We start from the raw sequence: 14,218 nt of genomic DNA, 5'->3' as shown, positions 1-14,218 counted from the left end.
AATCCCAGTGTCACGGCATTAAGTTTGAGTCTATGGAGATGCCAGCGAATGCAGGTACTGGAATCTGGAGCTAAATGCAAACTGCTGGAGGAACTCAGTGGGTTGAGCAGTATCTACTGGGGGCGGGGAAGGGTTGTCGATGTTTTGGGTCAAGGCCCTTTCTCAGGACTGATGAACCCTGATGCAGGATTTTGACCCAAAATGTCAACAGTTTGTTTCTGCCCAGAGGTGCTGTTCGACTCGCTGAGTTCCTCCAGCAGTTTATTTATTTTTGCTTCAGGTTTTAGTTCCTACACTGCAGAACATTGTAGTGCCCTCTTTTACATGATAAAGTCATTAATTCCAGTGTCTCTGTTGCGTGACAAATTCCAGTGCTCAAGCTATGAGGAAAATTAATCCTGGGTGCCTCGACACTAACACGGGATGGCAACAAATCTTTGCACTCGCACAGCAATAAATCCCGGTCTCTACAGCGCATTTATCGCGCTGCTGATCAGCACTACATCAATGCTGCCGCTGATTTGTGGTTTTGCATTGTTCCTGATAGTGCCATTAAGCCCCAGCTCCATCCGCCCTCTCAGGAGGAAGTTAAACATCCCATGCATTGTTCCAAGAAGAGCAGAGATGTTCTTTAAGTCAAGGCAAATATATCATCCCTCAGTCAGCATTGCTAACATGGATTATTGCTGGTGATTGCTATTTATGGAACCTGGCTGGGAACAAATTGTATGGTGTATTTCCTTCATCCGACTGTAAACAAGCCTTAATTAGAAAGTTGAGAGCCGTTTTAAGCAATAAATGGATTAGATATATTCCGCCCCAGCATATCTTTCATTGCCCTGCTGCCATGTTGCTCCAGTTGTAGTGGGAACGAATGCTTGGGTGGGTGAATAAAGTGCTAGTCAAGTGGGTCTCTATATGCAGGGTGGCAAATGAAAATCAAAATCTGCTGGAAATTTGTTGGTCGGCAGCGACTCGGTGGGCCGAAGGGCCTGTTTCCACGCTGCATCTCTAATCTAATCTAAATCTAATCTAAAGATATGTTCAAAATCATAAATGAATTCGAAAGTATTATTTTGGAGAAAAGATTTCTTCTGGAAAGGGAATCCAGAATAGCACCATTGATGGAATAGAAGGGCATAGTCTCAAAACTAAGTCAGTTTTATTCAGGGGTGAAATCAGGAGACACTTCTTCACATTAAGGTTAGTAGAAATCTGGAACTCACCCACAAAATCTTGAAGATCCTTTGGGTCAGATAACCCTTTCCTGACTTAGATTGGTACGTATTGGTTGAAGGTCAGGAGTAAATGAATGGCCTTTTCCTGTTATTGAATGGAAAGCAAAAGTCTACTGCGGAGGTTTCCTCCTGCACTTTCAGGAAATCCCGACCAAAGCTTATGTGTTACTGTGATCTTCTTTTCTCTTTCCTGGCCAGCCGAATGACCCAGTTACCAACATCTGCCAAGCAGCTGATAAGCAGCTTTTCACTCTGGTCGAGTGGGCCAAGCGGATTCCACACTTCTCAGAGCTCCCGTTGGACGACCAGGTCATCCTTTTGAGGGCAGGTAACGAGCATTTCTTTCTTTGACCTTTGCTGGTATCTCATTCATTGTACCCATCTATCCTAACTCCTCATTCCAACAACCATAACAATCATCCTCCCAATTCTCTCAAACCTATTACCCTGACTGTGTCAGCCTATGAAGATAGACACAAAATACTGGAGTAACTCAGCGGGGCAGGCAGCATCTCTAGAGAGAAGGAATGGGTGACGTTTCGGGTCGAGACCCTTCTTCAAACGCCTTTGAGGCATGGACAGGGTAGACAGTCAGCACCTTTTTCCCAGCATGGAATCTAAATTTTAAAGTTCATATCCTTGCGTCCAAATCTCCTTAGTTGTCTGTTAACGCTTTTGCAAGTTGCCCTCCAATATTTATGTACATTAATAACATATAAATGACAGACAGCATTTGAATATCAGTGACATACAGTAATGGCATTTGAGAGGGTTTTGGATAGGCACATGGACATGGAGGGAAATGGATCATGTGCAGGCAGAGGAGATTAGCTTCACCTTGTATCATGTTCGGCAGGAGGTTGTGAGCTGGAGGGCCTATTCCTGTGCTATACTGTTCTATATTCTCTGTCGTATAGAAACATTAGGACCATATTTCTTAGAAACATTAGCCAACAGCTTTGTCATCCAGGTGCACCATAAGCTGCCTTATGGAGCAGGTAGGATTCAGTAGGGAGTTTCATACCTTCCAGCATATTTGTAAGTGTACACCACATGAATCGGGAACATGAGTAATCCTGTTCTACCATCTAATAACATCATGCCTAATCTGGCAGTAACCTCAAATATGCATTTCCATTGACCTATAATAAACTTACATCCCTTTGCTTATCAAGCATACCTCTCCCTTTGCAGTGAAACTATTTGAAGAATCTGCTTCCACTGTCGTTTTAGGAAGAACACCAAAGACTCAACACCATCTGAGGGAGAAAAGTCTTAATTTGTCTTAAATGGACAATTGCTTATTTTTAAACGGATATCTCTAGTTCTAGGTTCTCCCACAAGAGGCAACATCTTCACATCCATCTTGTCAAGGAACTTAAATGTTCCAGTCAAGCCCCCTTCATTCTTCTAAACTTCAATGGTTACAAGCTAGTTTATCAAGCCTTCCATCTTAAAAGAACCCTGCCCATTCCAGATATCGTTCTGCCTCGAAGAGCCGTACTTTTGATGATGATTCCGCAAGGTTTTACTGTGCTTCATAGTATGCGTAGGAAATGTATCTCCTCCTAGGCCGGAATGGGAGCCTCTCCCTCCTTTCCCTTGCTCACAGTGCCCCCTCTCCATCTGTGGTGCCACCACTTGCTGACACCCAGGGTCAGAGTAAAGTGGGACTCTGCACCAGTATCTCGCAGTTCATTGCTGCTGAAAGCTGAGGGAAGAGATGTAAACAGTCTCGAACAGGACATGGGCCGGCCTTAGATGGGGAGGTGGGCAGCTTCAGAGATGGCTGTAGTCAGCCTTGGATTCGTAGCTGTGAAGGAGGATGCTCAGAATGCTAAAAATGATGAGATAATGTAACACAAGCAGAAATTGAGGGAGCATGCATTATGCAGAACAAGTAACCGAGGGGAAGGTCCTTTTAAATATTTTATTCATTTTTCAGGATAAGAGTAGCACTCTCTTAATTGTCTGTCCGTAATTCAATTTGAAAGGATGATGTTGTTGTCAGACCCCAATTCCATTTGTATGGTGACGATGAGCTAAACCTTGAAGTGCTGCACTTATTCTGGTGAAGGTACTCCCACACTGCTCTTGGGCAGGGAGTTCTAGGATATAGATTCAGTGATGGTGAAGGACTGATCAGGTACGATGTGGAGGAGAAGCTGCAGGCAATGCGATTCCCATGCCCTTGCTGTCCCTTGGCCTCGTTACTGGTTGAATTTGCAGGTTTGAGCAGTGAGCCAAGGCAGCCAGTTAATTAGTTCCGTTCAGTTTATTGCCACGTGCACCGAGCTACAGTGAAAAGCTTGTGTAGCATGCTAACCTGAAAGTGGATCATGCACAACAGTGAGCATGGTGCACAGTAATGGAGGGCGAAGTGTTGGCAGCTCTGTTCTGGGTGGAACTGAGATCCCCGACTGTTAAGGGAGTAGCAACGGAATGAATAGTCACCACTTTCCAGAGAAGTGCGGCCTATCCATTGTGTTCTTGGCTTGTGCCTTGTAAGTGGTGAGAATTGATACCTCGCCGCTAGCTTTTATCAGTTGATTCCTTTTGAAAGGCCAGTCTGAAGAAGGGTCTCGTCACCCATTCCTTCTCTCCTGAGATGCTGCCTGACCCGCTGATTTACTCCAGCATTTTGTGAAATAAATACCTTTGATTTGTACCAACATCTGCAGTTATTTTCTTACGCCACCTTTTGAAAGGCCACATGCATTGTGGAAGGTGTCTGCAGTCTGTCTTCAAGTTCAATGGATTCCTGATGTTACGTCCACAGGCTGGAATGAGCTGCTCATCGCTTCATTCTCTCACCGATCCATAGCTGTGAAAGATGGGATTCTGCTGGCGACTGGTCTCCACGTGCATCGGAACAGCGCGCACAGTGCAGGAGTGGGAGCCATCTTTGACAGGTGGGCACTTTAATCACCTGGAAGCTGTTGGTGTCTTGCCGCGTCCGAGGTGGCCCTTGGTTTCAGCATGGGGAAAGAGTGTTTAGATTTAGATTTTTTTTTTTAGATTTAGAGATACAGCGCGGAAACAGGCCCACCGAGTCCGCGCCGCCCAGCGATCCCTGCACATTGACACTATCCTACACCCACTAGGGACAATTTTTACATTTACCCAGTCAATTAACCTACATACCTGTACGTCTTTGGAGTGTGGGAGGAAACCGAAGATCTCGGAGAAAACCCACGCAGGTCACGGGGAGAACGTACAAACTCCGTACAGACGGCGCCCGTAGTCGGGATCGAACCCGGGTCTCCGGCGCTGCATTCGCTGTAAGGCAGCAACTCTAGCGCTGCGCCACCGTGCCGCGGTACGGTTTAAAATGTTCAGCTGCAGTCTGCAGGGCAAGAGGTTGGAGATGGGGCAGGAGGGGGAGTTTAGTTTAGAGATACAGTGCGCTAACAAGCCCTTCGACCCACTGAGACTGCGCCGACCAGCGATCCCCACACACTAACACTATTCTACACGCACGAGGGATAATTTACAATTTTTACCAAAGCCAATTAACCTACAAACCTGTACGTCTTTGGAGTGTGGGAGGAAACCGGAGAAAACCCACGCAGGTGACGAAGTGAATGTACAAACTCCGTACAGGTGGCACCCATAGTCAGGATCGAACCCGGGTCTCTGGTGTAGTAAGGCAACAGCTCTGCCGCTGCGCCACCGTGCCGTCCACATTTGGGAAGTGGTTGCGGAGATGAAGAATCCGTGTGTCCGTAACATTGAGATGTGCTATTTGAAAGTCATTTATTCTGTATTGGAATTGTAAATGGGGAGTTATGGAGGAATTAGGCTTCCCTGATTCTTTACGGAGCCAGCTGAGTTTTATATCCAACTTTGAATTATTTTTTTCCAGAGTTCTGACCGAGCTAGTTTCTAAAATGCGAGACATGCAAATGGACAAGACAGAACTGGGCTGTCTGCGAGCGATCGTGCTCTTTAACCCAGGTAAGGGGCAACAACATACAACTCCTACTGCTGCTCTTGGGAGATGTTAACCTCCTTCCACAAATGGCCGCCTGAACAGCCTTGAATCGTGACCTGGTCATTTTATGTGACTCATTACTGCAGTAACGTATTATAAAATGAAATGAAATGAAATGCTGTACGTAAGACACAGGACAGTACAGCACAGGATCAGGCCTTTCGGGTCCATGATGTCTTCTGTAAATGACCCCATGGCGAAGTGGCAGGAGAACCAAGGGGCGTGAAGGACATGAGAGAGATAAGTCGTAGGTCCAAAGACGGAAAAGGCCTACAGTGAAAGGCTTGGATAGAGTGGATGTGGAGAGGATGTTTCCACTAGTGGGAGAGTCCAGGACCAGTGGTCACAGCCTCAGAATTAAAGGGCGTTCCTTTAGGAAGGAGATGAGGAGGAATTTCTTTCGTCAGAGGGTGGTGAATCTGCGGAATTCTTTGTCACAGAAGGCTGTGGAGGTCGTCAATGGATATTTTTAAGGCAGAGATAGATATATTCTTGATTAATAAGGGTGTTAGGGGTTCTGAGGAGAAGGCAGGAGAATGGGGTCAGGAGGGAGAGATGGATCGGCCATGATTGAATGGTGGAATAGACTTGATGGGCCGAATGGCCTAATTCTGCTCCCCCTTTAATCCTCCCTTATTCCTGTGACTTGACACGACCTTTTCATATTTATAAAAGAGCCACCTATTTTATCATCTGTTTTTTTCCATCTCCCTCTCATTTAACTTTACACCTCTCTACTGCACTGCTGAATATAATTCATTATTAATTAACCAAAGGACACTGATTTCACAGCATTTGTAAGATAATTGGGTGTGGAAATAAGGGGGAACGTAGTGTGAATGCTTGAGGCTGGATCAGTAGCTTTTGACAATTCACTCAGAGGGAATAAGTTTTTAAAACTAGGGACAATGACCAAGTGGTGTTCATGTTTGATTGGATAATGGTGTCAAAAGGCTAGCATGATCGTGAGTAAATAAACAGCCTCTTGAGCTGGATCACCCCCTGACTCGGATTTTTTTTTAAGGCCTAAACTTGATTACAAACCCCATTAAATTTAGTGCACAATTCTGCCCACATCTTGTTCAACCATTCCTTCTTTTGCTTATTACTCCCCGCCAAAAGATTTCCCACGGCTAACATCCGAGCCTATCAATGTTCCTAAATCCATGATTATTTCACACAGTTTTGCTTTGCTGAACAGTTAACTTTGACCAGATATCATTTTATGTGCACGCATTGGATCCCATGCTGACATGAGGAACTGCAAATGCCGGTTTATAAAACAAATGACACAAAGTGCTGGAGTAACTCAGTGGGTCAGGTAGCATCTGTGAAGAATATGGATAAGTGACGTTTTGGATCGCTCCTCTTTAGAAACATAGAAAATAGGTGCAGGTGGAGGCCATTTGGCCCTTCGAGCCAGCACCGCCATTCATTGTGATCATGGCTGATCATCCACAATCAGTAACCCGTGCCTGCCTTCTCCCCATATCCCTTGATTCCACTAGCCCCTAGAGTTCTATCTAATTCTCTTTTAAATCCATCCAGTGAATTGGCCTCCACTGCGTTCTGTGGCAGAGAATTCCACAAATTCACAACTCTCTGGGTGAAAAAGTTTCTTCTGGCCTCAGTTTTAAAAAATGGCCTCTTCTATCCTAGTCTCACATCTTTTTGTCTCATCTCTGGCCTTTGCCCAATGACCTGCCTATCAAAAAGCACCCCTCACCTACCACTGGCCAGGCTTTATTGTGCCTCGCCTCTCTCTCAGCTTTCTCCCCGAAACGTCATCTAACCATGTTCTCCAGAGATGTTGCCTGACCTGAGCTAATCCAACACTTTGCATCGTTGTTAGAATACCATGCTGCCGTGGGGAATATTCTCTCCATGATCTCACAAAGCCTTTGTCACTTTCGTGTCCTGGAACTAAAATAATTGCCATTGCACTCAAAATGGGCTGAGCCGAAAAATAAACTTGACAACATTCTTAAGACTTTTCCCCACACTTGGACCCCAGGCATTTAGTCAGAATAATTCACATGTGCAATCTTCAACCTGCTGTTTGAATCTTCAACTCGATAAAGATGGTTATAACTAGCCACTATGTGCATTCAGCAAGGCAATGCAGTTGTTGTTAAGCTTGAGTTCACAATGACCACAGGCGGCTCTCGACCTTCCAAAGCTGCAGAGCTCCGTGAGTCACCCATTTCAATCCCCGGCAGTGCGAGAGCATTTGGCGTTTGGTAATTGTGTGATCGACCCTTCCTCTCTTGTAGATGCCAAAGGCCTGTCCAACCCTGGGGAAGTGGAGGCACTTCGTGAGAAGGTGTATGCATCCCTGGAAGGATTCTGCAAACAGAAGTACCCAGAGCAACCTGGCAGGTAACTTGCACGGCGGCGCGCCATTCATAGCTGCGGACGTGTACACTCTGGTACACCGTGTGCTGCCTTACCTTTATATCAAAGATAGACACAAAGTGCTGGACTACCTCAGCGGCTCAGGCAACTTCTCTGGAGGAATAGGATGGGTGACGCTTCAACTCGGGACCCTATTTCAGACTGAAAGAAGAAGGGAGGTAAGAAAAGGGCAGAACAGAGCAGGGTTGACAACAAATGACCTTGGCCTTTCCTTATCTCCAGTTCCCTCCCCTCTACTTTCAGTCTGAAGAAGGGTCCTGACATGAAACGTCACCCATCCTGTTATCTCTAGAGATGCTGCCTGACACGCTGAGTTACTCCAGTACTTTGTGTCTATCATCGGTATATACCAGCATCTGCAGTTCCTTTCTACACACTTGTATATTACATTGGTTCTGAACTACTTACCATTTTGAGAATTCATGAAACTGACCCTCACTGGGGTACGGGCCACACACACGCACACACTGACCCTCACTGAGGTATGGGTCCCACACACACTGGCCCTCACTGGGGTACGAGCTTGTTCCATACACCCACCATGCTTTGTGTAAAAAAAGTTACCCCTCAGGTTCCCATTAAATCTTTCCCTCCTCACCTTAAACCTATGTCCTCTGGTTCTCGATTCCCCTACTCTAGGTAAAAGACTGTCCATTCACCCTATCTTTTCCTCATGATCAGATACACCTCTGTAGGATCATCCCTCATCCTCCTGCACTCCAAGGAATATAGTCCTAGCCTGCCCAACCTCTCCCTATAGCTCAGGCCCTCAGTTCTTGGCACCATCCTAGTAAATCTTGTCTCCACCCTTTCCAGCTTAACAACATCCTTCCCATAGCAGGGTGACAGTGAACTCAATACTCCAAATGCGGCCTCGCCAGTCTTTTGAATTCTCTTCCCCAAAGGGCAACGTCTTTAGATTGGGTGTGTCTACCCAACCGAGTCCTCTCATGTGCCACCAGGGCTGGCATGTTTAGTTTAGTTTAGTTTAGAGATACAGCTCTAAACTGGAAACAGCCCCTTTGGCCCACAAAGTCCGCGCCGACCAGCGATCCCCGCACACTAACACGACCCCACACACACACACACACACACACACACACACGAGGGACAATTTGCATTTACGCCAAGCCAATTAATCTACAAACCTGTACGTCTTTGGAGTGTGGGAGGAAACCAAAGATCTCGGAGAAAACCCACGCAGGTCACGGGGAGAACGTACAAACTCCGCACAGACGGCGCCCGTGGTCAGGATCGATGCCGGGTCTCTGGTGCTGTAAGGCAGCAGCTCTCCCACTGCGCCCTCTACTTGCCACCCTGCTGTTTTGTGCCATTCTGTGCTCAGGCATTTCACTCACAAGATGCTTGGGCACAGCCGACTCCACCCTCACCAACTCTGTCATGGGTTTAAGCCCGCCGCACCTTTTGTATTGACTCTGAAACCTTCCTTTGTTGCCGGACAGGTTTGCCAAGCTCCTACTGCGGTTACCAGCGCTGCGATCCATCGGACTGAAATGCCTGGAGCACCTTTTCTTCTTCAAGCTGATCGGCGACACACCCATTGACACTTTCCTCATGGAGATGCTGGAAGCTCCTCACCAGATGACCTAAGTGTGCCGTGGGCACTGCAACCCAGAAACAATCTGCCATCCTTTTGTACAGGCTCAGTGCGAAAGCCCTCTGCATTTACAGCCCCCCCCTCCATCCCCATCCACCCCACCCCCTGCCTCCCACCCTCAACTGTAATTCCTCATTAATGAGATGACAAAGGAATAATTTTCTTTTTATATACACTCTGCATCAATCTCTGGGTCTGTGACGAATTGCTTGTTGAGAAGTCCTGTGGCATGCGTCCGCACGCACGTACGTACGCACCCCGACTCTTCGCCAGGTGCAGGAGAGGCTTTGTCTGACTTGGATCTCGTTGCCGGCTTCGTGCTGGCGTACGGGGCAGCCTCCAGGGACGGGTCCCGCCTACGCCCGCGCCGGAGGCTGGACTTGGCGAGGAACTCCGAAGGCCTCCGACCCTGGGGCGAAGTTCCCAGCAGAGGAGCCGTGCAGGGTGGAGTTCATCTGACCAATTCAAGATGCAATTCGGCCGCCTCTGAGTCTGCCCTCTCGCTAGTTCAGTGGCAAACTCTCCCAAGCTGACACTGATCCTTCTGTGCTTTGTCGCTGGGCTGGCGGGAGAGGTGAGGCTGACAAACTAAGTGCGCGCGCTTCCACGGTCCAATCCCGGGCAGAGGCCGGAGTCATCCTTGCTGTCGCCCTTGGTCTGCCGTCTGAATGTTTCACCGAATACTTTCCGCTCCTCGTTAAATCTTGGGTTAATCGGAACGAAAACTTCCATTTCAAACCTCGGGCCGTGCGTGCAGCAGGAGGGCGAGGTTTTTGGGATAAAACTCCTGGCTTCAAGCTGGACGTGCTGTGGGTGAAGTGACCTCCTGTGTGCGCGAGTGAATCACAAGGCCCCGCCAGCCTCCTTCCCCTGAGCCGCCAACAATGGAGTGGTACAGTCGCCATAGATTGGAACATTGCTCACCCCTCCAGTCGTCCAAGACCGTGACCATCGGCCTGCACTGGGGATCGCATCCAGAAGATTCTTTGCTGCTAAGGAAAACGTCCAATTAATGAGTGGAAGTCGAAGCCTGAATATAGAATGGGGCTGGGCAGAAGGAGTTTGGTTTAAAAACATTGGAGCTCAATTATTGTTCAATCTGCACTTAAACTGATCAGCATTACTCTTCCCCAAGCACACACCTCTTGTTCCCCTCATTAATACTAACCCCTCTCTCTCCTGGGCTTCTCTCTCTCACACCCTCTCTCCGTCTCTCCCTCTCTCCGTCTCTCCCTCTCTCTCCCAATCTGTCTCTCTGTCTCTCTCTCTCTCTGTCTCTCTCTCACTCTGTCTCTCACTCACTCAGTCTCTCTCTCTCAGTCTCTCTCTCTCTCTGTCTCTCTCACTATGTCTCTCTCTCTCTCGCTGTCTCTCGCACTCTGTCTCTCTCTCTCTCTCTCTCTCTCTCTCTCTCTCTCTCTCTCTCTCTCTCTCTCTCTCACATTCTGTCTCTCTCTCTCTCTCTCACTGTCTCTCTCTGTCTCTGTCTCTCACTCTCTCTCTCTCACTCTCTCTCTCTCACTCTGTCTCTCTCACTGTCTCTCTGTGTGTCTCTCTCTCTCTGTCTCTCTCTCTCACTCTCTCACTCTCTCTCTCTCACTCTGTCTCTCTCACTGTCTCTCTCTCTCTCTCTCTCTCTCTCTCTCTCTCTCACATTCTGTCTCTCTCTCTCTCTCACTGTCTCTCTCTGTCTCTCTCTCTCACTCTGTCTCTCTCTCTGTCTCTCTCTCTCACTGTCTCTCTCACTGTCTCTCTCACTGTCTCTCTCACTGTCTCTCTCACTGTCTCTCTCACTGTCTCTGTGTGTCTCTCTCTCACTCTGTCTCTCACTTTTTCTCTCTCTCTCACTCTGTCTCTCTGTCTCTGTCTGTCTCTTTCTCTCTCTCTCTTTCTCTCTTTCTCATCCCTGCTTGCCCTTTGCTCCCCCTCCCTCTTCCTTTCTCCTCGGAGGCTGGAGGGGGGTGGTAGGAGAGTTCCATGCAGATTGACCGAGCAGTTTGTGTGTGTGTTTTTCCAGATGGTGGATCACTGGGGTCTGAAGCTTGTTTAACCATGTCGCTGCCATCAGTTGCTCGCTCTCAGTGCCTGGCTCCCTGTGGCGAGTGGCATTCACCCTGTACGCGGGCGGGCGGGCTCTCTCCAGTGCTCTCCTGCTTTGGTTCACGTCTTTATTTTACTTCAAATCTGAATTTTAACCTGAAATATAAATATTTTAAGTACAACAATTTTGTTAAAAACAAAGGTTAAAATTGCATTTTTAAACTGTTGCAAGAACAGAAACTTATGCAATAAATGAGGCGCTCACACCAGACCCGTCTCTAAACACAACCACAGGGCAGGAGCACCCTGGAAGTGGGTCACACCTGGGGCATTTATTCAGGATACAGACGTTCAGCTTGTCTATTGCCTTTCCTCATTTACCCACGCTCGCTGCCTGGCATATTGTTTAATCTCATTTTATTGCCAATCTATACTTGTCTTTACAATTCTCCCAATCTCTCCTGTATGCCTTTATCTATCTACCTGCCTGGGTGTGTGTGGGTCTGTGTGGGAGAGCAAGTGTGTGCGAGAGTGAGTGTGTATCTGTGTGTGTGAGAGTGAGTATGTGTATGTGTGAGAGTGAGTGTGTGTGGGTCTGTGTGAGAGTGAGTGTGTCTGTGTGAGAGCGAGTGTTTGTGTGTGGGTGTATGTGTGAGAGCAAGTGTGTGTGTGTGAGTGAGTGAGAGCGAGTGTGTGGGTCTGTGTGAGAGTGAGTGTGGGTCTGTGTGAGAGTGAGTGTGTCTGTGTGTGAGAGTGAGTATGTGTCTGAGAGTGAGTGTGTGTCTGTGTGAGAGTGAGTGTGTGTGGGTCTGTGTGAGAGTGAGTGTGTGTCTGTGTGAGAGTGAGTGTGTGTGGGTCTGTGTGAGAGTGAGTGTGGGTCTGTGAGAGTGAGTGTGTCTGAGAGTGAGTGTGTGTGGGTCTGTGAGAGCGAGTGTGTGGGTCTGTGGCGTGCAGGTCTATGTGGGTCTGCAAGAACGAGTGTGTGTGTGGGTCTGTGCAAGAGCGAGTGTGGGTCTGTGTGGGAGAGCGAGTGTGTGTGTGTGTCTGTAGGTCCATGTGTGTGAGTGAGTGAGTGTGTGGGTCTATGTGTGAGTGAGTGTGTGGGTCTATGTGTGTGAGTGAGAGTGTGGGTCTATGTGTGAGAGCATGTGTGTGTATAGTGGGTCAGTGTGTGTGGGTCCATGTGTGTGTATAGTGGGTCAGTGTGTGGGTCCATGTGTGTGTATAGTGGGTCAGTGTGTGTGGGTCCATGTGTGTGTATAGTGGGTCAGTGTGTGTGGGTCCATGTGTGTGTATAGTGGGTCAGTGTGTGTGGGTCCATGTGTGTGTATAGTGGGTCAGTGTGTGTGGGTCCATGTGTGTGTATAGTGGGTCAGTGTGTGAGAGCATGTGTGTGTATAGTGGGTCAGTGTGTGGGTCCATGTGTGTGTATAGTGGGTCAGTGTGTGTGGGTCCATGTGTGTGTATAGTGGGTCAGTGTGTGTGGGTCCATGTGTGTGTATAGTGGGTCAGTGTGTGTGGGTCCATGTGTGTGTATAGTGGGTCAGTGTGTGTGGGTCCATGTGTGTGTATAGTGGGTCAGTGTGTGTGGGTCCATGTGTGTGTATAGTGGGTCAGTGTGTGTGGGTCCATGTGTGTGTATAGTGGGTCAGTGTGTGTGGGTCCATGTGTGTGTATAGTGGGTCAGTGTGCACCTTATTTTGTCTGTTTATAATGTGTCCTGTTGCTCTCTCACTGTGGCTCTCTGTGTGTATGTTCATCCCTTGCCCCCCTCCACCATCACGTACCCCCAGCCCTCTCCCCGCTCCCCTCCCTGGTGACCGAGCCGTACAGGTGGGGTGTGCCCGTCCTTGTGGTCAGTCAGTTTTGAGATGAGATGGTGACCAGTCTGTGTTTGACACTACGAACACTTGCTGAAAAACAAAATAAGAGATGAGAAATGTCTACAGAAATCTATTTTTGTATAAATGAAACTTTATCCCTTTTGTTAGATTGAATTTCACTGAATTATTGTAAATGTTAATACTTTAATAGTCTGCAGGGTGGAAGCAAGAGTTGCTGGGACCGTTCGAGAATTGTTCCCTGTGTAATTTGACAGGTTGGTTTTTAATTTTCAATCAATGGCTCTGAATACCCACCTGGTCTGAGCATCCCACCACAGTCTAGTTCACTCTGGTTGCTGGCTGATGTGTGATTCCCCAGGAGTTTCTGCTCTTTGCCGAGAGGGGAGACTGGGGGGTTTTTCAGATTGGTTCCGCGAGGTTTCGGTGTAAGCAGTGCGGGTGTTACTCCTCCCGGCCTGATTCACTCAGAGAGAGAGAGAGAGCAGTTTACAGGGCAGGGTCTCGGACCCTCACTCAGATCAGGGCGCCCTGTGATTGCAGCCATTTCGATTTGAATTTGTTTCTGTGTTCAATGTAATAAACTGTTCCCTGTACCCTATCCTGCGTCCGCTCTTGTCATATGTGGAGTTGGAGTTGGGACTGGCTAGAATTACTGGAGTTGGGAAGGACCAGAGATGCTCTCATGAACAGGTACAAAGGTTCCAGGACCAGTTGGCAGAGGCAAGGAACTGCACACAAGTGCTGGAGTAACTCAGCGGGTCAGGCAGCATCTGTGGAGGACGTGGTCAGACAACGTTTCTGGTCGGCACCCTTCACTAGTTGAACTGGCGTGTGCTTTTCCAGGCTATTCCTGCCAGCAGCGCGATCCAGAATGAAGGGACGTCAACTCAAAGTGAAGGGTGGACCATTTTGGGGACTAAGAACAAAATTTAAATCTCTCAATGCGGATCTTTTGAACTTCAGGCTTCTCAGACGTTTAGTGTAGTTTAGAGGTACAGTGCGGACACAGGCCCTTCGGCCCACCGAGTCCGCGCTGACCAACGATCCCCGCCCACGCACTATCCTGCAC

General features: G+C 48.1%; 1 protein-coding gene across 5 annotated transcripts in view; it reads left to right on the top strand.

The window, feature by feature from the left end:
* The window catches only part of LOC144608210 (retinoic acid receptor RXR-alpha-A), a 129,538-nt gene extending 115,802 nt beyond the window's left edge, over positions 1–13,736 (top strand). For all 5 annotated transcript variants that reach the window (XM_078425766.1, XM_078425768.1, XM_078425764.1 and 2 more), the window contains 5 exons: positions 1,437–1,566; positions 4,018–4,150; positions 5,104–5,195; positions 7,506–7,611; positions 9,111–13,736. In XM_078425766.1, the coding sequence (XP_078281892.1) occupies positions 1,437–1,566; positions 4,018–4,150; positions 5,104–5,195; positions 7,506–7,611; positions 9,111–9,258 (609 nt within the window). In that variant the 3' untranslated portion in view covers positions 9,259–13,736. The remainder of the gene's footprint in view (positions 1–1,436; positions 1,567–4,017; positions 4,151–5,103; positions 5,196–7,505; positions 7,612–9,110) is intronic.
* The last annotated feature ends 482 nt before the right edge of the window (positions 13,737–14,218 follow it).

Source organism: Rhinoraja longicauda, chromosome 31 (assembly GCF_053455715.1).
Source record: "Rhinoraja longicauda isolate Sanriku21f chromosome 31, sRhiLon1.1, whole genome shotgun sequence".
NCBI classification, from domain to species: domain Eukaryota; kingdom Metazoa; phylum Chordata; class Chondrichthyes; order Rajiformes; family Arhynchobatidae; genus Rhinoraja; species Rhinoraja longicauda.
This window is presented reverse-complemented; position numbering and strand designations above follow the sequence as displayed.